General features: G+C 38.4%; 1 protein-coding gene across 5 annotated transcripts in view; it reads left to right on the top strand.

The window, feature by feature from the left end:
* ANK2 (ankyrin 2) overlaps positions 1-24,683 on the top strand; it is a 188,433-nt gene that overhangs the window by 138,093 nt on the left and 25,657 nt on the right. For all 5 annotated transcript variants that reach the window (XM_075286364.1, XM_075286356.1, XM_075286347.1 and 2 more), the window contains exons 33-40: positions 228-432; positions 2,958-3,054; positions 7,419-7,647; positions 7,819-7,944; positions 8,514-8,636; positions 12,010-12,036; positions 14,893-14,914; positions 18,088-23,337. In XM_075286364.1, coding sequence (XP_075142465.1) covers positions 228-432; positions 2,958-3,054; positions 7,419-7,647; positions 7,819-7,944; positions 8,514-8,636; positions 12,010-12,036; positions 14,893-14,914; positions 18,088-23,337 — 6,079 coding nt within the window. The remainder of the gene's footprint in view (positions 1-227; positions 433-2,957; positions 3,055-7,418; positions 7,648-7,818; positions 7,945-8,513; positions 8,637-12,009; positions 12,037-14,892; positions 14,915-18,087; positions 23,338-24,683) is intronic.

Raw genomic sequence — 24,683 nt, 5'->3', positions numbered from 1 at the left:
AGATGTCAATGATGCCCAGAAGACATGATTAGCAAGTGGACAGTGTGACTTCAGTTACATCAGATTAGTCATATTGGTGATAATGTAGATTTATAGTACAGAATTTCCACAGCCCAATAAGAATTGTTGGTCATGTTTCATACAATTTGTTAGAATCGTGTAAATGAAAAGGTATTGCCTGTAGAACTAGTGAGACTATATTTTTTCTTTTTTTGTTAAAATTAAAGGCCCAGCCAATGCATGCAGAACTTGTGAGGAAAATACTGGGCAACAAAGCGACATTTAGTCCTATTGTAACATTGGAACCAAGAAGAAGGAAATTTCATAAGCCTATAACAATGACTATTCCAGTTCCAAAAGCCTCTAGTGAAGCCATGCTAAATGGGTATGGTGGTGATACACCTACACTACGGTTACTATGCAGTATAACTGGTAAGTACTAACACTATATTACATACGTGCTCATGACAACGCATGTACACAGTTGTCATATCAGAAAAAGATTTGCTTTATGCTTAAATGGTCAGCAACTTTAAAACAAAACTTGTCATAATTCAATAGTAAGGAAACAAATCTGCAAATAAGTTTTCCTTCATTGAAAAAGGAAAACTTACTTTAGCACCACTTTTTGGAACGTAACTCTCTATAGATAGATGCACGGGTTTCTAAGAAGCCTATAACATCTACAAATGGAAGAGAGGAACCCATCTATAGACATCTGTCTCATGGATATTGCCCCCATCAGTACAAATCAGAAAAATGTTAATTCATTGGTATGGTAGCTTATTCTGAAAAGTCATCCAAAAATGTAATTATCGGCCATAATAATTGCCTGGATTTAAATCATAAAACTTCCACTTGAATCGACCAATTCACGAACTGTGTTCTCCAAAAAAAGGCATAAAATGTAACTTTTATTAATATATTGTTAAAATATTAACCCCGGGTATAAAAAATGACATAATGAACTCACTATACACCCTATACCCTATTGAGTTAGAATTACTGGATATTAATCCTAAGAGGTGAAAATTGTTGTCCTATTCATTTTCCCTCTTGTTCACCCAGAAAAAAGAAGTAATCTTCAATAATTCGAATTGTATCTAACTCCCTATATCGAAGGTAATAGGGTATATATTTTACCAAAATGGGAAAGGTGGTGTGTTCCCAAATTTAGCAAACAATAGACTGGTGTCTTTACTAATATCTAAAAGAAAGACAATTTAAATACAATGCTGCCCATATATGGTAGAAATGGATTTTAGTATGGCTAAATTAATAGCCCATACTCCTTTGTGAACCCATTCCTCCAATTAAGTATTTAGTCAATATAATAGCTGATAATAGCTGCTAGCAGAGGTCCTATAAAGAGATGACTCCCTAGGTCCCCATTCACATGTAACAGTCTTTTCTCAGAGGTCCTATAAAGAGATGACTCCCTAGGTCCCCATTCACATGTAACAGTCTTGTCTCAGAGGTCCTATAAAGAGATGACTCCCTAGGTCCCCATTCACATGTAACAGTCTTGTCTCAACGCGTTTCTCTCCTATACTGAGGAGTTCATCAGGAGACTAAATAACTACTAGAGTCCGCAGACCCACTGTTTCGTCTACAGACCTACAGGTATACCGCGCCTCCCAATATACTCTCACAAGACACGGCACCCTCATATATTTTTTAAGAACATAATAGTTCACTTCCTCAATGTTAAAGATGGGCAGTTAAAACCGCCGTTCCCCGTGCCTTGATGGTAGGCACAGGTACAGAGATGAAAGCTGAAAAAAAGCAGGCACGGGGAACGGCGGTTTTAACTGCCCATCTTTAACACTGAGGAAGTGAACTATTATGTTCTTAAAAAATATATGAGGGTGCCGTGTCTTGTGAAAGTATATTGGGAGGCGCGGTATACCTGTAGGTCTGTAGACGAAACAGTGGGTCTGCGGACTCTAGTAGTTATTTAGTCTCCTGATGAACTCCTCAGTATAGGAGAGAAACGCGTTGAGACAAGACTGTTACATGTGAATGGGGACCTAGGGAGTCATCTCTTTATAGGACCTCTGAGACAAGACTGTTACATGTGAATGGGGACCTAGGGAGTCATCTCTTTATAGGACCTCTGAGAAAAGACTGTTACATGTGAATGGGGACCTAGGGAGTCATCTCTTTATAGGACCTCTGCTAGCAGCTATTATCAGCTATTATATTGACTAAATACTTAATTGGAGGAATGGGTTCACAAAGGAGTATGGGCTATTAATTTAGCCATACTAAAATCCATTTCTACCATATATGGGCAGCATTGTATTTAAATTGTCTTTCTTTTAGATATTAGTAAAGACACCAGTCTATTGTTTGCTAAATTTGGGAACACACCACCTTTCCCATTTTGGTAAAATATATACCCTATTACCTTCGATATAGGGAGTTAGATACAATTCGAATTATTGAAGATTACTTCTTTTTTCTGGGTGAACAAGCGGGAAAATGAATAGGACAACAATTTTCACCTCTTAGGATTAATATCCAGTAATTCTAACTCAATAGGGTATAGGGTGTATAGTGAGTTCATTATGTCATTTTTTATACCCGGGGTTAATATTTTAACAATATATTAATAAAAGTTACATTTTATGCCTTTTTTTGGATTTAAATCATTCACTGATCAATTGTAAACTCTAAGCAGAATATACATATTCTGTCAGTGTACTACAGAGGTTTTTATGATGTACAGGTAGGATCATGGCAGCTTCTTTGAACAAAGCCTTGTCAACCTTGCCATTGCCATAAACCGTTCTTCTATATTATATCGACTATTACAAAATTTCCAATATGAATGGAAAAAAACCCATCAACTTGACAAAATATATTACATGCAATTGTTACCTCAGTATCATTATACAAATGTTATATATGAATATTACATATGTATCAGTTATTAATTTTGTGATTTCCTCTAGGTGGTACAACCCCTGCGCAATGGGAAGACATCACCGGGACAACCCCACTTACATTTGTTAATGAATGTGTTTCTTTTACTACTAATGTATCTGCTAGGTAAAGTAACATACAAGTCAAGATATGTGTGATGTGTTAAGGGGAACCTATCACCAGGTTTTGGCTCAATAAACTAATGGCATGATACAGCAGATTATAAGGCACAAAAATAAGTCTTATAAATTCCCCAATGGTCCTGTGCAGAAATACAATTTTGACACAGTATCGGTCTTCAAAAAAAAAAAAAATCAGAGTGTGGAAGGGATATAGATTTGACCACCTATCACTGAAAAAATCCCTATATATAAAACTTCACATTTATTTATATTTCATTAAAACTTGATAACGTGCAGAGTATGAAATTTAAAAATACAGCAGCCACACAAAGGAAGAGGGGGGAAGCCCTTCTGATATCATTAGACTACTATTCAAATGCTGTATAATCACCTTTCAAATTTACATCGGGTAACACAGTATAGTGGATCCCAACACACATAAGGTCTCCCAGTACCAGTTATAAGTAGTCTGTGTTATATTGAATATCTAGGACCTAGATGTTTCACTAGGTACCAGTTCACACTGAGTCTATTAGTGTACGGTTGACTGATACACCTACACCCAGTTAGGACTGCATCTAGCACACTAACCATTACAGTATCTGTCTTCCTGTAAATGATAGACCTACAGTCATGAGGGAATCTCTCTGAAGTCAACATTGAAAACTTGCTCATGTCTGCCTGATTGACACGCCTGGAGAAGAGACAGGACAATCTTGTGAGTCAAGGCGATGTCGCTCAGGCATACATGGGCCGGTTTTCAATGGTGTCTCCATTACTTATGTATTGCTGAGGGATACCCCGAGGACTTCAGGTCCTTCATGTACATACAGACAGATATTATTGTAATGTGCAGGGAATGGAGTTTCAGACTTTTAAAATGTAAAGAACTTTGAACAACTTGCAGACCAAAAGGAACCAGTGAGGTGAAGGCCTGTTGTCCTTCTTCAGCTGCCTGGGCATTTACAAGGGATACAACTCCACTTGGATTGCTCTTTTATCACAGTAAGATTTGCATATGCAAGAATGGTTGTTCTAGTTAGCAGCTTCTTTAATCTTACGAAGGCCTGTCTCAGCATTACAGGTAGATCGGTCTCCTTTTTGCCTTCCTTGGGTGCACTCCAGTCAGGAGCACATAAAAAGGGTCTGTCACCTTGGCCAAGTCCTTACTGAATCGGCAGTAATAATTTACTAACCCAAACAAGGACCCCAGCTCACTTCTGTTCCATGGCATCCCTGCTGTATAACAATACCTGATCATCCTGGAATGGCTTCTTAAGATTTTTCACCTCCTGTTACAGAGTCATATTGTGCTCTTGGCATTTCACAATTGTCACCTACGTACACCTTTTGTGCAAAGCAAACAGAATCTGTCAATCTTTCAGCATGTTACTGCCCAATATCACTAGAGCACTTGGTCCATAACTTTCGCTACCACCATTACAACTTTTTTCTTTTAAATCTGAACACATGATTTCCTTCCATGTCTACGGTTTCTGCAATTGTGACAATCTCTGTGATTTGCTCCTCAACTGCAAGCCATTCAGATGCCTTTCCCAAAGTTATGTCAAGTACAACTAATGTGCAAATTGAGACTTCTCACAAGGATATGGGTTCCCTGGTGGGAGACAGCGTGCAGCTGCTCAGGTTCCATCTCATGCCTGGAATACTGGGTCCAACCTGAGATCCTTAAAGTGTACATCCAGTTATAAAACAATATTTCATACGTGAATAGTGCAGGTAATGTTTCTGTCTGCAACATTGTGAATCATGGAGCTTTTCTGACTTTGCTGAATCTTCAGATTAAGATGTTATCTTTATACATTGTTATCAATACATCAATACACTAGTCTATCAATACATTGATAGACTAGTGTCAGGACCGTTCCCCTCCTCTCTCCATAGAGTTCGGTATATGAGGTGAGTAGGAAACTGACCTCAATGTAAACAAACAGTTTGATTGACAATAAGGGGGAGGAGAGCAGCCTAATAAGTGGAGAAGGATTTTTTACTGATATAAACAATATATATATATATATATATATATATATATATACGCACACACGTTTCTTATATTCACCTGTTCTTTTCGTTTATGTAAGTCGTTTTATAACTGGAGGTACACTTTAAGAGCATCTTTGAAGAGCTTGATGGTGTGCCTTGGCAAGGGATCCTTTTAAAGAGGTACTTCTTAGAGAAAAGAAACCAAGATGGCTTTGTCCTATTCCTCCCTCTTCCATTGAGTCGATTTCTTAAGTACCTCTTGGAAGGTCTTCTGAAGTGCTGCCTCCAACCTCTCTCTCAAGATCCTCTAAAATGAATAATTCTGGAGGCGCATGATATATTATTGTAGTACTGTCTCCACTCCTGCCAGGAGTTCACCCCCCGACTCTGCCAGAAGCTCCTGGGGCTCATTAGCAAACTGGACCACAGTCTCTTCATATCACAGCACTGTTGCAGACCACTTTTTCAATAATGTCACCAAGATGTCTGTTCAAATATTCTGATGTGATCAGCCAGCTGCAACATGGTGGTCCTCAACTCTTTCTCTAGCATACTCATGGTCAATTCTGCCTCCAAGTGGATAGCCACATTACACAGCATAGCTGGGGATTGCAATCTCCAGTCTTCTAACAACATTTTCCAATCATCAAACTTCAGGTACTGATACTGATCTAAAGAGGGGCCTGTGACGGCGCAAATGTCCAGGATAGGTGTTTCACTCTAGTAGTTTGATTCTGTGTCCAACCTGTAACTACAGATAAATTTAACATGCAGGTAATGGACACAGAAACTGAGATAATGGAGTTTTAAATTTCTTTACTGTAACTTTGAAAATGTAGAACAACATGAAGTTGCCTGTCCAAGACAAGGATAGTCTCACACTCTTTTGTACTGAGTTTGTTGAGGCAATTCTTATCAGTGCCTCATTTGTCAAGACTTCCGGGGCCAAAATGCTTTTTTATACAGTTTTGGATGCTTTCTGAGCGCACTTGTGTTCAGCCTTCAATTTGACAGCTTTTCTGGTCAGCTGGGAACACTTTGCCCTCTAGTGAATTGCACGCCAACCAATTGGCGAAAACCAAAACCTGAGTGTTCAATCTCCCACTGAGATCTTAGTTTTATATGCCAAAAGTTGGTGACTGTCTTCCTTTAAAGATTTTGTGATATTTGTTCTAGTTTCGCTTAGTAGCTCAAAGATTTTAGCACTATGCATTAAAGCTGATTGAAAAGTCCTGTTTTTACTTTTTGAAAATAGTTTTCTTTGGCTAGCAATTTAAGGGTCAAGAATTGGAAGAATTTTGCCTTTCTAATATAAGGGTAAGTTCACCGAGTTTTTTGGTTAGGGTTTTGGCAGAAATCCGCCTCCAAACCCTGAACCAAAAAACACCTCACCATTCAAAGTATACAAAATGCTTCTGAGTCTTTTCCGTTAACGCTTTTTTCTGCTAGTGGCAAAAAAGAAGCGAGATGTCCATTCTTTTTGAAGCTGTGAGCGTTTTCCGGATCACAGCTTCAATGCAAGTCAATGTGAGCTGGTTTTTCCTGCTCGTGGTTTTTTGGTCAAAACCCTAAAGCGGAACCTGAAGTGTTTTTGGAAAAAACCTGATCAGGAAACGCCAGGCGTTTTTTTTTTTAAATATAATGCTTAGTTCACACTGAGTTTTTTGGTCAGGAATCTGCCTCAAAATCAGCCTCCAAAGAAAGCATCCCAATAGAACTCTGATTTTGAGGTGGATTCCTGACCATAAAACTCTGTGTGAACTCAGCTTTATTCATAACCACATCCCAAGAGGAAACTCCTCGAAAAATGCCTCAAAAAATGCTTCAGGAAACGCTTCTAATGGCAAAAAACGCCTCAGGAAACATCTCACGTATTTTCCGGTCCGGTTTTGACAATGCCTAAACCCTGACCAAAAAACTCTGTGTGAACTTACCCTAACAGTTAAAGATGTACATGCCTTAAATGTTGAACAGTGAAAAAACCCTACATTAGTTTATAGAGTCATCAGACTAATGACAATACTTTGTAGGGTTGCTTCTACACTCTCCAAAGATGCCTTTCTTATTCTGCATTGCCACTCCATTAAAATGCCTACATCTATAACCTTATTTGGCTGCTATTCCTCTTCCATCCTTTTATGTATAGATAGCTACAGTAGATCTTCATCACAGTTGAGCATACCACCACTTGGTTAATGATCCTGATAAAGTCTTCACTAAAACACATCTGTTTCATACTGATTTTTTTTTTTTTTGAAAACTGATTTGACTTATACTACAGTTTTTGTGTATTTAATGTGTCTAATGTGTATCCTTTATTTTCTGTCCATGCTGCAAATTAATAAAAATGTTTTTTTTCGGTAGGTTCTGGTTAATAGACTGCCGACAAATTCAAGAGTCTGTTACTTTTGCCAGCCAAGTATACAGAGAAATTATCTGTGTTCCTTATATGGCCAAATTTGTTGTCTTTGCCAAATCCCATGACCCCATTGAAGCACGCCTGAGATGTTTCTGTATGACTGATGACAAAGTAGACAAGACACTGGAACAGCAGGAAAACTTTGCAGAAGTTGCCAGGAGTAGAGATGTAGAGGTATTTTCCATTTTACAAATTGGCCATACCAGAAATACTGTACCTTATGCAGCTATGGTAAAAAGGGGGTAAAATAAAGTATTTTAGTTGGTAAAAAAAAAACCTATTAAAGTCATGTGTCTTTGTGACAATGATGTATTATTATGTAACAGGTTTATCTGATAATTTCAGGTGCTGGAAGGAAAACCAATCTATTTGGACTGCTTTGGCAACTTAGTACCCTTAATAAAGAGTGGGCAACATCACATATTTAGTTTCTACGCCTTTAAAGAAAATAGACTTCCATTATTTGTCAAGGTAACATCATAATAACAAATATAACCAATACCACTGTACTAATTTGTTTTTGTTTTGTTAATATTTGCGCTTATATATAAGTGTTTTACCCAATACATTGCTTTATCTGTGTTGCTCTATTTGCCAGAAACAACCAAATATCCTCAGTGTTTTCAGTTTGTTGCTGCTTAAGACCACCTCTCTTTGTCTAGCTCTAGTGGTCAGGCTCCCTCTCTCTCTCTCTCCGCAAAGTGCCTTTGGTTGCTGAGCCTGGATAATGGCTAGAATACTGTTTGGTCAATGCTTCTGTTATCTCAGTATTAAATCCAGAGATAACCATGCAATTAACAAAGCACACTGCTGTCCTAAGCTGAGAACAGAGAAGGGGAGAGGAGACAAGAGAACATGAGAAACTCTGAGATAGGAAAACCCCCTCAATTCTATTAAAAATTGGTCAGTCATTGGTTCATGACCTACAACCATTAATGACATTGGTATGGTATTTTGCTATTAAAATGAGCAGGTAAAAATAATAGCTAAATGTCATGTTTCCTATGTATTATATACCACATATGATGTCTCAATAACAGGTGCGAGATACAACTCAAGAACCTTGTGGACGCCTTTCTTTCATGAAGGAGCCAAAGTCCTCTAGAGGCCTTGTGCAACAAGCCATTTGCAATCTAAATATCACTTTACCAATTTATAATAAGGTAAGATTGATTTCATCTTATGTTTTTACTTTAGGGTGGTCCCATTTCATAAAATGATCGCATGTCGCTAGGATTTTCCATCACTTTATGATAAGTGGGGTTCTTTTATGAGACCATCACCAATGCTAAGAATAAAGGGGCCTCAATGCTGATTCAGTGCTGTGGTCCATTCACAGTTTTTTCATGCATTACGGGTCTTCTATCTAATAACATTGCAGGTAAAGTTAGAATGAAAAGACCCCAGATCCCTCTTTATTTTCAGGATTTGTGGAGTCTCAAAGTTGGAACCCACTGAACATTAATTATTCCTGTTTCACAAAGTGATGATATTTTGCTAGAATAGGTCATCCTTTTATGAGATGGGAATACTCTTTTGATTTCAGTATATTTTAGGGTCGCTTACACTGTTGGATCATGGAACCAATCTGTCTGTAGAAGTTTCATTATAGAGCTTGTCATCGTCCCTAGGAAGGTTAACATTTATAGTGAATATGAGTCACACAACTGTTCGGCATAAGTATTCATATTAGTGATATAAAGAAATAAAAAATAAGCCAAACTTCATGGCAGTAGAGGTTAAAATATAGCTCCCTGCTTACATATCTCAGCCTCAATATTGATATTTGTTGAAAGTACTCCTGCGTTATTCATTTGTTAGTGTCAAATATATGTTGGTGAATGTGGTGTTCATTTTACAGTATGTTGAAACATCAGTAGCGTAACTAGGCATGGCGGTTCCCCGTGGCAAACTTTTCAGACCCCCGAGTATAATGATAGTGTTTATGGGGCCCATGGCATCACTTACCAATACCGGTCACTGCCAGGATCGGTAAATAAATAGGACCTGTTACTGACTGGAGGAACTCCAGCCGGTAATGGTCTATTAAGAAAAAAAAACCTGCAGTGGTAGCGGCTGTCGCCAGGCCCCTAATGTCCCGGGCCCTGTGTCCCCGGTTGTTACGCCACAGTGAAACATATACTGTAAATCTATTTCTCCTACAAATAGGAAACTTTAAGAATACTTTCAGTATTGCAGTTTGTAGTAGTCGCAAAACTTCTGCAATGAAAGTGCACTTTTATGTGTCCAGTTTTTTCGTATTGGATTTAATTGATTTACGTGGACAAAGGAAAATAAGACTTACACTTACCGGCCACTTTATTAGGTACACCATGCTAGTAACGGGTTGGACCCCCTTTTGCCTTCAGAACTGCCTCAATTCTTCGTGGCATAGATACAACAAGGTGCTGGAAGCATTCCTCAGAGATTTTGGTCCATATTGACATGATGGCATCACACAGTTGCCGCAGATTTGTCGGCTGCACATCCATGATGCGAATCTCCCGTTCCACCACATCCCAAAGATGCTCTATTGGATTGAGATCTGGTGACTGTGGAGGCCATTGGAGTACAGTGAACTCATTGTCATGTTCAAGAAACCAGTCTGAGATGATTCCAGCTTTATGACATGGCGCATTATCCTGCTGAAAGTAGCCATCAGATGTTGGGTACATTGTGGTCATAAAGGGATGGACATGGTCAGCAACAATACTCAGGTAGGCTTTGGCGTTGCAACGATGCTCAATTGGTACCAAGGGGCCCAAAGAGTGCCAAGAAAATATTCCCCACACCATGACACCACCACCACCAGCCTGAACCGTTGATACAAGGCAGGATGGATCCATGCTTTCATGTTGTTGACGCCAAATTCTGACCCTACCATCCGAATGTCGCAGCAGAAATCGAGACTCATCAGACCAGGCAACGTTTTTCCAATCTTCAATTGTCCAATTTCGATGAGCTTGTGCAAATTGTAGCCTCAGTTTCCTGTTCTTCGCTGAAAGGAGTGGCACCCGGTGTGGTCTTCTGCTGCTGTAGCCCATCTGCCTCAAAGTTCGACGTACTGTGCGTTCAGAGATGCTCTTCTGGCTACCTTGGTTGTAACGGGTGGCTATTTGAGTCACTGTTGCCTTTCTATCAGCTCGAACCAGTCTGGCCATTCTCCTCTGACCTCTGGCATCAACAACGCATTTCCGCCCACAGAGCTGCCGCTCACTGGATGTTTTTTCTTTTTCGGACCATTCTCTGTAAACCCTAGAGATGGTTGTGCGTGAAAATCCCAGTAGATCAGCAGTTTCTGAAATACTCAGACCAGCCCTTCTGGCACCAACAACCATGCCACGTTCAAAGGCACTCAAATCACCTTTCTTCCCCATACTGATGCTCGGTTTGAACTGCAGGAGATTGTCTTGACCATGTCTACATGCCTAAATGCAGTGAATTGCCGCCATGTGATTGGCTGATTAGAAATTAAGTGTTAACGAGCAGTTGGACAGGTGTACCTAATAAAGTGGCCGGTGAGTGTATATACAATGTCTAGTTAAAACAATGGGAACTGACAGATGCTTCTGAATGGCAAAATCTAAAGATTTAAAGTAGAAGTGCATCTTATGCTTGTATTCACAAAGTAAAGGGTGTCTGTAACCAAATCACTCCCCCTATTCAGCTAGAAGTACAATCAAATGGGGTTTATACGAAATGAAGATTTTTTTTTTGTGCTTTCTGATCTATGCCTCTGTTGCTGAGATATTAGCTTTTCCTCATATGCAAATAAACTGTTTGCAAAGCAAATTGCACCTAAAAGCTACCTTGCTGCTATGATTGACAGGCAAGATAGTGTACATAGCAGGGGGGAGGATGGAGGGACCAGGCACTGGAAACCATTGCTCTTTGGTGTGATGAAACCAATGGTGACACCCCTATTGCACGAAACAGCTGTATAGTATATCAGGAAAAAAGTTAATATCTCAGCAGCAAAGACATCAATCAGGAATCAGAAAGAAAGTGTTTTATTCACACACGACCCAGCTATCTGACTGTCTTTACTGGCCAGGGGTTTTGTCTAATATTGTAGCTCGGTCATATTGCTGTGAAAAGGCTTGATTTGCAGTGGTACATGCAAAGCAATGACCAGTAGAAGTCAGCCATGATTTTCTAATCATGGACAATTCCTTAATGGTGTGCACACACAATGCAGACAGTACCGTATTTGCTATGTCCGCTAAATATTGCAGTCGATATGGGCAAGGGGGGCTTTAGAGTGTGTATATAACACTAACTTTTAAAAAGTCATTTTGTGTGAAAGAAAAATTTAACAGTACTGTATTTAGTGTCCCTGTTATCTCTAGAAATTGTACCTCTGCTTATATGACTGTTCGTGTAGCCTATTGGTTTTTTTTGTGTTTCTCTATATTTAAAGTGAAGCCATAGTTTGATGTTATTTTATTTTTGAATCAATTGGCAAAAGCAAAAATGTAAAAAATGTTCATTCTTTGAATCTTTCCTTTTTTATGTCGGGTACCCTGAATTTCAAAGGAATCTGAATCAGATCAAGAAGATGAGGTAATTTTAACAATTTACAAGTGATAATGTGGCTCTGTAGTGTATATGTAATCTGTGCACCAGAAAAATCTAAAGTATGCCCTAGATGCAATACATTGCATAGTTGTCTACATCGATGGGTGAATCCCACTGTAAAAATTACTGCTTTTAAGAGAGGAGACTTATAAAATGACAGCCTTGATCTGTATGTCAAAAACTCAATTGTACACCAGCTAGAAGCAGGCATAGATTTGAGTTATAATTAATGCTAACTTCTGTTGTTAATTATACAGTGTTTTGCAAAAGTATTCATACCTATTAACCTCTTGAACTTTTTCGCATTCTGTTAACTTACAACCACAAACTTAGATGTATTTTATTGATATTTTAAAGCGATAGACCAACACAAAGTAACAGATAACTGTGACGTGGAACTAAAATGATACATGGTTTACAACATTTTAATCAAATAAAAATCTGAAAAGTGTAAAAGTATTCAGCCCCCAGTACTCTGATACCCCTAAATGAAATCCAGTGCACCCAATAGCCTTCCGAAGTCACTTAATTAGTTAATAGAGTCCAGCTGTGTGTAATTTAGTCTCAGTATAAATACACACCTGTTCTGTCAAGGCCTCAGTGGTTTGTTAGAGAACACTAGTGAACAAATAGCATCATGAAGACCAAGGAACTCACCAGACAGGTCAGAGATAAAGTTGTGGAAAAGTTTAAGCAGGTTTACGTTATAAAAACATATCCCAAGCTTTGAGCATCCCAGTGGGCACTGTTCCATCCATCATCAAAAAATGGAAAAAGTATTCTACAACTGCAAACCTACCAAGACATGGCTGTCCACATAAACTAACAGATTGAGTAAGGAGAGCACTGGTTAGAGAAGCAGCCAAGAAGCCCATGGTCAAACTGGAGGGGATGCAAGAATCTACAGCTCAGATGGGAGAATCTGTCCACAGGACAACTATAAGTCATGTGGCCTTTATGGAAGATTGGCAAGAAGAAAAACATTGTTGAAAAAAAGATATAAGAAGTGCCGTTTACAGTTTGCCACAAGCCATATAGGGGACACAGCAAACATATGGAGTAAGTCACTCTGTTCAGATGAGACCAAAGATGAACTTTTTTGGCCTAAATGCAATGTGCTATGTATGGTAGAAAAGTAACACTTCTCATCACCCTGAACACACCATCTCCACTGTGACATATAGTGGTGGCAGCATCAGTCTGGGGGGAGGCTTTTCTTCAGCAGGAACAGGGAAGCTGGTCAGAGGTGATGGGAATATGGATGGAGCTAAATACAGGACAATCCTGGAAGAAAACCTGTCAGAGGCCGCAAAAGACTTGAGACTGGGAAGGAGATTCACCTTCCAGCAAGACAATGACCCTAAAAATACAGTCAGAGCTACAGTGGAATGGTTTAGATCAAAGAATATTCATGATAGAATGGCCCAGTCACAGTCCAGACCTAAATCCCATTAAGCATCTGTGACAAGACATGAAAATTGCTGTTCACAGACGTTCTCCATCCAATCTGGCTGAGCTTGAGCTATTTTGCAAAGAGTGGGCAAAAATCTCAGTCTCTAGATTTGTAAAGCTGGTGAGACAGACCCCAAAAGACTTGCAGCTGTAATTGTAGCGAAAGGTGGTTCTCCAAAGTATTGATATGGGGGTCTGAATACTGTTGTACATCATACTTTTCAGATTTTTATTTGAGTAATATTTTGAAAACCTTGTATCATTTTCATTCCACTTCACAATTATCTGCTACTTTGTATTGGTCTATCACTTAAAATTTCAATATAATACATTGAAGTTTGTGGTTGTAAGGGTGACAAAATGTGAAAAAGTGGTTAGCACTGCAGCCTTGCAGTGCTGGAGTCTTGGGATCGAATCTTACCTTGTTTGCGTGGATTTCCTCCCATATCTACAAAGACATACTGATAGGGGAAAAAAAGTACATTGTGAGCCCTATTTGGGGCTCACAATCTACATTTTTTTAAAAAAGTTCAAGAGGTATGGATACTTTTACAAGGCACTGTGGTAGACTTGTAAGGCTGTGGGAGGCCGTATCCTCACTCAAAAGTTTAATTAGAAAATCCAACTTTCTGCCAATAGGACAGTCTTTTGGTGAGAATAAGCAAAAAAATAGCTTTATTCAGTGTTTATGGCTGAGGCACTCCATGGTGCATATGCTCAGGTACTTTGTAACTGCAGTTTACATAATAATAATAATAACTTTATTTGTATAGTGCCAGCATATTCCTCAGCACTTTACAAATCAGATCATACATGAACAGACTGTATTTGACATTACAGTGTGACAAAGAAGTTAACACAGCAAATAATAGGAGCTCATAAGAGCTTACAGTCTACGAGGAAATAGGGTCAGAAGTCTGACAATGGTCCTGCTATCTTTTAATACATAAGGTCATATAACTGAATCTGTATAAGCCTGCCACCAGCCAGAATCTGTGACTATATAGATACTAAGCAGAGGGTAAATTCTAAATAGTGGGGTCAGATTCTGAGGAATAAAGTAGGAAGGATAACATTTACATTGTATTATATGGTGGATTTGTAACCAGTGCAGTGACTGGCACAAGGTAGATGCATCTATGTACCATTTTGACAGAAATATGAGTCTGGTGGCAGTTTATTAGGGGGAAGCCTAGTGGCAAAGTATATGAAATCTGTCTTCACTACCTGACTTTCTGAGATGGGATTGATAATAGCACTTTAGTAGATAAAACCAACTTGTGTACAGCATGACTACCATTGTCTATAAACTTTGATATTGTACACAAAATTGTAACCTTTTTTTTTTTTTTTTACATATTAATTGTATAATTTTGTCGTTTTTTGCAGGGAAATCTAACATCTGAGAAAAGTAAGTGGTTAAATATCATATGGAAATTAAGCTTTGAATGATTAACTAGAGCTGCGCATGCAAGTCATGCAGACGATTTCCACTAAATTTATACTAACGCTGCTTTGGTAAAGATAATACACATAATCTACTAGCACTGTTCATATAACATTGTGTAGGGATCTAAGCTACAGCCTAATGATGAATCTACTGTACTAAACTAACCCTTCCCTGCTACTGACTTTTCCTGTGACCTTCCCCTTTACTCCCGCTACAAAGCCCATCCCATTTTCTGTTTTTTGCCGTGCATTTGTTGACATGACATTGTCATCTCATTAACTAGCTAATGACTGTATCAGTTTTTTGGACACCAAGCAAAATCCACATTAGGTTTTCTGCAAACTTAACTCCAGCTGACTGCATGCAGTGCAAATAATGTGATGCTTGGTCCAAACAGATACTGTCTCAATGCATTATATGGCCGTCAACGTTACTGTGGTGAAGTGACTCGTATTTTATCTTCACTAAACAAGTAGATGATGCCTTTATGAGTGTCAATATATATAATACTTTGGAACTTTGATAAACTCTTCTCCCAAAACTAAAAGTATGCTCTTAGGGGTAAAGAGTCTTCTTAAGGTGCTGTCTGCTCTAGACAGCCGCCTTCCATATATTCTACAGGCTGCTGATATGGCAGTATTACTGTTCAGTCTCTGCCATAGATGCTTACATTTAACAAGGAGTTCGTTTCACGAGACAGCTCCTTCAAGTGGCCATTTAAGTTATTGCAGGCTGGTACTACCTATGCCTGTTCTATATAACCTGAATTTCATTTATTTTATTAGAATTTTAAAAAGTTTGTCATGCTATAGGCTATCTATATTAGTAAAATATGATATCAGAAAAGGTAGGAGTCCATACCCAAAAATATATATTTTTTTTTTTTGAGAAAGGAGTATACCAATTTTCTGTTAAAGTTTTACCCTAGCAAAGACTGAAATGTCAGCTTGATGCAGTACTGCAATATTCCCAGTCGTGTTTTACTCTCCTAAAGGCCAGTATTTTGGAGATCCCATTGAACTCTACTAGGGTGCAGCTGAAATATGAGCTGGCCCTGACAACTGAGCAACAATGATGTGAATCATCCAGGCACAAAGATTAGACAATAGTATAACCGCCAACTAATGCAGTTCACCAATTGCAAAACCTATAACAAAAGAAATATGTAGAAATAAAGCATATGGGTCCTAATGGAATTGCCTTTTGCTTTGGCTATTTTAATGGCATAACTACATGTAACAATTCATTATAAGAACATGTAGTAAGTGTTTAGTTACTGAATAGGTTCCCATGATACTAGAGTAAAAAATCTATTAATACTGTACTTCACCACAGTATGTTGCAGATTTTTTTATGTTAGTTTTAGGCTACTGCCAACATAACCTGATCCCATAGCACCTTTGCTTTGCATGGAAATAACTTGACTTACATATACAGTGCGTGTGTGTGTTGTGTGTGAATGTGTTGACCTTTTGTTTGCTGTGCATAACATCTTGTATTTCAAATCATTTTACGTTTATCCATGAAAACTCCTTTTTTCCTTTGATTTTGTTATTCAGACCTCACCTTATGTGTCCTAAAGTCTGAGGATGCTCCAATGATAGGAACATACCTCCTGTTTATTGAAAGCATAACATTGAATTATCCAATCATTTTTAAAAGATTTCTTCCTAGATGAAATGCCGGTTTGTAGCTGGGTCAGATACGTATTTTTACATGCTCTTCTGCTGCAAGAGAGGGTGTCAAAAATTCTGTAGATTTAAAGGGATAGTTTGGCTCATATGTCTTAAATACACAATGGACAGGGTTAGGGGGTATTCACACGGAGTAACACCGAGCGTGTATCACAGCCGTACACGCCGGCGTTACGGCAGACTGCCGAACACTTCCCATTCATTTCAATGGGAGCGCTCATAAACGCCGCTGTTACGAGCGCTCCCATTGAAGTGAATGGGAAGTGTTTGGCAGTCTGCCGTAACGCCAGCGTGTACAGCTGTGATACACGCCCGGCATTACTCCGTGTGAATGCCCCCTTAGGCTGTAGATACAGCAATGACTGAATTGTATTTGTTTTACATTATAATTAACAAGAAAGTTTACATATTCATAACATAGAACTAGTGAGAAAAGTAAGACAAGCGTAAAATCATCAAACTCTTCGCAGCGGCACATTCTTCTATCTGCATCTTCACAAGGTGCAGATAGTCCAGTAATGATCCCTACTGCGTCGTACTTTGATCATCTGTCCCTGCCATTAAAACCGCTTGGGCAGTCAATCAGATAACATTGAGGAGGGAATCAGGTCTCTTAGATTGTTCTTGACAAAGGTTGCCGAGGACTTTCATTCTAAACTTTTCTTGTTTGGGGAGCTAAAAAAAGGGTTGCTGCTGAGTAGCGTTTATTAGCTTAAAGACATTTGACATTTTGGAAATTAATTGGTGTTTGGGTCTGGCATATAAACAGTTAATAGATTTATAGATTTCAGACATTGCAACATCTGATTTTCAAGTACAAAAAACTTGCAAGTAGGAATTAAATACATTATATTACTGCAGACCTCTCTGGCAGCAAGAGAAAAACAACAGTAGATGGGCAGAGACTGGCACACTAATATATTAATCTCTTTATGTGTGATGGTATCATCTTAAATATTACATTCTGTACCAGTTCCTTTAACCTGTTTTTCTGGCAGCTCAGTACCACTGGCTTTCTCTTTGAGGCAATCGACAATCAACAATTATAGCTCTTCTTTCTATTTTTCTTTTCTATTGGTTGTATAGCATCAGAACAATCTTGAGATGCCTTTGTTCAAATTCACTGTGATTTTCTTTTATATGTGATATTTATTTATTCATTTGCTGTTTTGTCTCAAAATTTGTGTTGTTGTTATGTTGGATGTGTGAATGTGGTGTAGTTCGCATTCTAAGCAAGTTATTTCCTGCCCATTTTTCCTGCCCAGTTACCTTTTTTCCTTTAGCATGATATTCAAGGCCGTTTGGATCCACCAGCCACGTCAGTTCATTGCATCCACCCCCACCTCAGCCAGAGCTGTGATTATTTCCTTCATGATTACATTATTCAGTCACTATTTATTTATTGCCATTTTATGTTAATATTTCTCATTCACCTCAAAGATGATGAAGAAACGGAATCCACAGAAACATCCATCCTGAAAAGTCATCTAGTCAATGATGAGCCAGTATTAGCAAGTCCAGATTTGCTGTCTGAAGTCTGTGAAATGAAGCAAGATTTGATAAAAATGAGTGCAATTCTAACGAATGATGCACCTCAAAAGACATGTTCTTCTAAAAGCAAAGACCTTGAAAGAACGGAAGAGGATCCAGGAGAACCGTTTGAAATTGTTGGAAAGGTAAAAGAAGATTTGGAAAAAGTGAATGAAATTCTCAGAACTGGAACCTACAATAGAGAAGACTTGTTACTCGAAGAAGCTCACTCTTCAAGATCATATGAAAAAGATGAGGAGTGGGTTGTTGTAGGAGATGACGAAATTGAAGAAGCCAAACTAAATGCCCTCCAGCAAGATTTTGAAACACCTTGTATAGAAATAAGAATAGACAGAGGGGAGAAACCAAAAATAAAAACGGGCACACACGACATGGTGAATTATCTTACAAAAGACCTAAATTCTTACTCAGATGATTCTACAACGCCAAGTGGAACACAGAAAACAGAACAGCGTAAACTTCCAATAGAAATCAAAAAACCTGTCCGTAGGAAACTCAAGGAAAGGCAACGGGAACAAGAGCTTCATGGCACCAGCGAGACATCAGGACTAACAACATTCAGTTCAGAAGAATCACTAGATGATGAAATTGGCCTTACTACAGCACCTGCTCCAAGTGTAAAAGAAGTCTCACCAGTGATTGAAGAAACACCAATCGGATCCATAAAAGACAAAGTAAAAGCTCTTCAGAAACGAGTTGAAGAAGAGCAAAAGGGACTTTCAAGCATATCAAGCAAAACACAGTTTAAGGAGGTTGTCAGTGAGCCAGGCAGGCAACAAAATGTAGTGACTGTAGTACAGCCACCTGTTTCCCCATCTTTGAAAACTGAAAAGGTGGAAGAAACAATGTCTGTTCGTGAATTAATGAAGGCATTTCAATCAGGGCATGATCCATCTAAGGAAAGATCAGGACTTTTTGAGTACAAAACAGTAAAAACAGTACAAAAACAAACCTCATTAGAAAGCAGATCAGCAGATAGTACAATTCCAGCTTCAGATAATATTAAACTGATAGATACTTCAGTAAAAGAAAGTCTAACTTCTACTGAAGGTGAACAGAAGTCCCCGAAGCGCCATGCTAAGTTAAAGTCAATCTCTGATGATCAAAAAGATTACAAGGAAAGTCCTACATTGCCCCCAATTAATATTAAAGAGGTAGTAACTGAGATCCATGCAAATGATGATGAAATCTCCAGAGACAGACCAAATATAAGATTAAGAGTTAGCATTAGTGACCAGGATGTTGATCCACAGATTAGCCCTGACAGAAAAACATCCACAGATTTTTCAGATGTTATTAAAGAAGAGCTAGAGGACAATGACAATTATTTACAATTTAAGCATCTTCCAGAAACTGAAGGTGCTCAGTTAAATTTAGATCAAGTACTCATTAGTCCGTTTAATGTATCGTTTCCTTCTGAATATGGAACAGATGGTTTTCTACCAGCTTTACATTTACAAGGTGGTACATATGATGATAGCTCAGATAGCCTTAAACATGAAGGAATTGCAGATTCTCCAAGTGGCAGTTTGTTAGATGGAACACCTCACATGAGCTCAGAAGATAGTTACAAGCATGAAGGCCTAGCTGAGACCCCAGGAACAAGCCCAGAAAGTCTTTCATTTTCTCCAAAGAAATCTGAAGAACAGACTGGTGATGTATCAAAAGCAGAAAAGGATGATGGACATGATGATAAGTCTGTTAATAAATTTGAAAAGAAGGGTAAAAAAATTACAGAAGAAGACAACCGTGTCACAGCACAAATACCTGAAGTTCAAAGCGATGAAACATCTAATGATGCTGAAAAATCTCCTTTGGAATGTAAAGATTCTTCAGTGAAAGGTGAACGACATGTAACTTTGAAAAGCCCTCAGGGACTTGAGCTAATTCTGCCCACCAAACATATTCAGGATGATGAGGTCAGTAGTCCTGTAGCAGATGAGTCCATAGCAATTAGTCACAAGGATTCACTAGAAGCAAGCCCAGTGTTAGAAGACAACTCTTCCCATAAAACTCCTGATTCATTAGAACCAAGTCCTACAAGAGAATCGCCTTGCCGTGACTCACTTGAGAGCAGTCCAGTGGAACAAAAAATTAAGTCTAGTATTCTCATAGGTTCAGCCCTCCATGCAAGTCTAAAATCAGACTTGGCATCAGAGTTGGCTCTTCGATCTAGAATTCTCAGAGATCAAGATGGAAGTGCTGAAGATGATAGCATAGAACAGACATCACTGCTGGAAAGCTCTGGCAAAAGTCCCCTTTCTCCAGATACTCCCAGCTCTGAGGAGATAAGTTACGAAGTTACACCTAAAATGCAAGATTTGCAGGCATTTTCTACTCTTCCAAAGCCAGGAATAATTCCAGAAGTTTCTGAAGAGACAGAAGAAGATTCTGAAAATGAGCCAAAGAAAAGATTCACACCTGAGGAAGAAATGTTCAAAATGGTCACCAAGATAAAAATGTTTGATGAGCTTGAGCAGGAAGCAAAGCAGAAAAGAGAATATAAAAAAGAATTCAAGCAAGAGGAAAATACATCAGTAAGTGACCCAAAAAATGTAAATGATGAGGACATGGAAGAGAGCGGTATTAAACTGGTGCATGATGAAGATGTGCAAATTGTAGTCAAATCTGTAGAAAGCAGAAAAAGTAGTTCTTCTTCAGAAAGTGAACCAGAATTAACTCAGTTGAAAAAAGGAGCAGACTCCGGTCTCTTGCTGGATCCAGTAATACGAGTTCAACCTCCATCTCCACTACCACCAAGCTTAGACTCTAGTTCCAGCCCAGAGGACACAGCTTTTCAACCAATTAAGATTGCACAGGACTCATTTAAGACAGAAGTGATCCAATCAGATGGGGTTAGCATCCAAAACATAGACCAAGCAGAACATTGTAAACATGAAAGCCCCACTTTTTCTGAAGATAAACTTTTGTCAACTGAGTCTGAAATGAAAGAAATCAGTATTGAGTCATCTATGGCACAAACAGATGGAAATGAGGAAATGAGTACAAATGTGCAAATAGCACAAAATCGTACTGATAGCAGCAGCTCCTTTCAAAGTATTGAGGACGCACATGAAAGTGCATCTGATTTCAAAGTGAGAACCAAAGTAGAAAAAGACCCTATAGTTTCTTATGATTCATCTGTCAGTGAACAAATTAGCCAAGAACACACATCAAACTATGATAATGTAACATATCCAATACAAAGTGATGCATTTCCCATTGATGATAAAGATACAAGTAAATCATCTGTTTCATCATCATCATTCTGTCAAACATCCGAATCTGTACAATCACAAAATGATATTTTTGAACATGAAAGCAATGTTCCTGTGCCTGAAATAACAAGTCCATATGAAAATGTTCCAATAGAAGATTTTTTTACCAGTCATGTTACTCAAGAACCCTCTGATGACATAAGCGAAAGTCCATCATGTGCTAAAAATGAGGATAACATCCAGCAGGAGAACGCCGCAACAAGATGTTCCTCAACAGATGATGAATGTTTTAAAAGAGATGCCTTAGTACGCGAAACTCCAAAACAGCAAAGTGATCATATTATCATAACTAAATCAGAAGCTGAACCAGATTCATGGAGTTCTATCAGAGAAGATGATGATGCTTTTGAAGCACGTGTTAAAGAAGAAGAACAAAAAATCTTTGGATTGATGGTTGATAAACAGTCACAGGGAACTACACCTGATACCACTCCAGCACGTACACCAACTGAAGAGGGCACACCGACCAGTGAGCAAAACCCCTTTATGTTTCAGGAAGGGAAACTTTTTGAGATGACCCGAAGTGGAGCTATAGATATGACCAAAAGAAACTATGCAGATGAAAGCTTTCACTTCTTCCAAATAGGACAGCAGTGTGCAGAAAGTTTGCCAGAGGACATCAAAGAGGAAAGTGGAGAAGAAGAGTCACCAAATCCTGAAAGTTTATCTGATCCTTTTTCTGCCATAGAAACTGATGTAACAGAAAGTGAATTACAAGATACGACAGAATCTGTGTTTGATAGCCAGTCAGTTGCTGAATCTGAAGAAGATGTTGATGATATGGGAACAGAAACTAATAAAACAGAGCAGAAATCCAGAATCCCAATTAAAATGGGCATTTCTGCTTCCTCAAAAACATCCAAGAAGGACTCTGAGGTGACTTTGTCAGAGGAGAAATCAGCGAAAGTAACAAAATCTCAGGAAGGTCATGAGAGTTCTCTAGATTCTTGGTCACCATCTCCTGATCATGCTTCAATAGATATGCAAATAGATTTTACTACTGTTACAAAGGCAGAGGCTTCTGAACGGGATGAATCTCCAGATTCCTCACCAGAAGAACAGAAGTCTGTAATAGAAATCCCAACAGCAGATGTGGATAGTAGTTCCTCTTTTGTATCAAAGTCCAAAATTCCTGTCAGGTCTGTGTCTTCAGCATCTGAAGAAAGTTCACTAAGTTTTATACCCACTAGTAGTGAATCCAGGTTAGCAAATGATGGCCTTACACTTGTGGAAGATCAAAAGCCAAAGTCTAAGATCCCTGTTAAAACAACTGTATCTAAAACAGACCAATCCTTCACTTTTGCGGATGTGAGAACATCTGAATCTAGTAGCAAAATACCCGTAAAACAAGACAATAGAAGTAAGTCAGAGTCTGATGCCAGTACATCAGATTCCAAAATAAAATCCACCACAAAAACAAGAAGTTGCACAGAGTCTCATTGTGAAGTTTCTGAAAGGTCTAGTCAGGGAGTCGAGAAAGAAAATGCCGAGATAACTAAACAAAAGTCATCAAAACTTCCAGTGAAAGCAAAGAATTTATCATTGGCCCAAACATCATCCTCAAAAACAGAGCAGGAAAGTTTCTTTGAAATGTACAAGAATTCTATTGATTTCTTTGAAGAAATTAGTGATGAGGCATCAAAATTAGTGGACAGACTGACCCAGGCTGAAAAGGAACAGGAACCCGTATCTGATGATGAGAGTAGTGCCTTTGATATTTCAGTAATTGAAAATGTTCCAATGCCTGAAACCCAGCAGTCTGTTCCAGAAGACATCTTTGATACCAGGCCTATATGGGATGAGTCAATTGAAACTCAAATTGAACGTATTCCAGATGACCATAGCCATGACAATGCACAAGGTATTTGCCAAAGAAAGTAGGATTTCCTTTTGTTATGCATGTCATAGATTTTTAATTCACTTATGTGATTTGTGGACATTTTTTTAGTGGTGATTGTTTTGTTTGTGCATGTCGTGTCTTTTTTGTTATGTTGTAAAAAGTCATTACTGTTTGTGAAACAGATCTCAAGATTGGACATTGTGAATGCCATCTAAGGCAGTAATAATAATGACGCACATTATGAAGAGCCATATAGGTCACTGTGAAGGTTTGCAAAGATTGACCTTTTTACACTAAACTTTTATTTCTTGTCTCCTTGACAAAAAAAAATAAAGTAAAAATATGTAAATAAATAAATAAATAAATAAAAGCTAAAAATGGTGTTAGTGCAACCTGCATACAAATCCCTATCTGGCCAATAGTTATCTGTGATTTTATGCAGACTGTAATGTTTTATCTGCATAGATGTGCAATAATTCTAGGGAATTAAGAATGATTCACTGGAACGGTGTACCAACAGCCTATGTCTACAACCAAATTATTTTCATTGATCTGAAGTAGCTACGTAATTCTATGTACATATAGGTCTTTATATTGTCAGGCTACAAATAAGTCTGAATATGTAGTCTGAATCTGCAGTCATTTTGGTAGGTTAGCTAGAATAAAGGTGCAGATGGATTATTGTGCCGATATACGATCAGGCACACCATTTGTAGTCTTTTATTATAGAGATGCATAGGTGTGCATTGCAGTGGTAGATAGAAAAGGATAGGACATTTTTAATTAACACTATATGTAATATTGAAAAAAAATGAATATGTAAAAATACTAAACAAGCAATAACAAACAGGGTATTTAAATATGGACAAAATACTCAACAGAAAAATCCAATATGTATTTTGGCCATGGTACCCAAATCCAAGGCGGACTATCAGGTTACTGCCAAGATCATAGCTATAAGGTGTACAGAGGTAGCAATTGCTCCTGGACCCTGGAGCCCCAGTATTACAGATAACACTTGGTAAGTGGGGCCCTGTTACAGATTTTACATTGAGTACCAGGACTTCAAGTTACGCCTCTAGTTAATACCATTCAGTATGGCTTATCAGTGTCTATCCAACCTCCACAGCTTTGGCTCTATTTATGATGTTGAAACTATGTGAGGATGGGTGGCAGATTTGAGAATTATTTTATTTTTATGGGTTTGAGGAGTTGCAAGAGAATAATAACAGATAAACATAAATCTTAAATTATGAGGTCCCCCCTATTTTTAAGTGATATCTGCACCTGAGATATATTTGATATACAATGAAAGTCTATGGGGCTAGGAAGGATGTCCAGATGACATCCATGCGGATGTGGACGTG

The sequence above is a fragment of the Leptodactylus fuscus genome, chromosome 1 (genome assembly GCF_031893055.1).
Source record: "Leptodactylus fuscus isolate aLepFus1 chromosome 1, aLepFus1.hap2, whole genome shotgun sequence".
In the NCBI taxonomy this organism is placed as follows: Eukaryota; Metazoa; Chordata; class Amphibia; order Anura; family Leptodactylidae; genus Leptodactylus; species Leptodactylus fuscus.
Note: the sequence above shows the minus strand (reverse complement) of the source record. Positions and strands in the feature narration are given on the sequence as shown.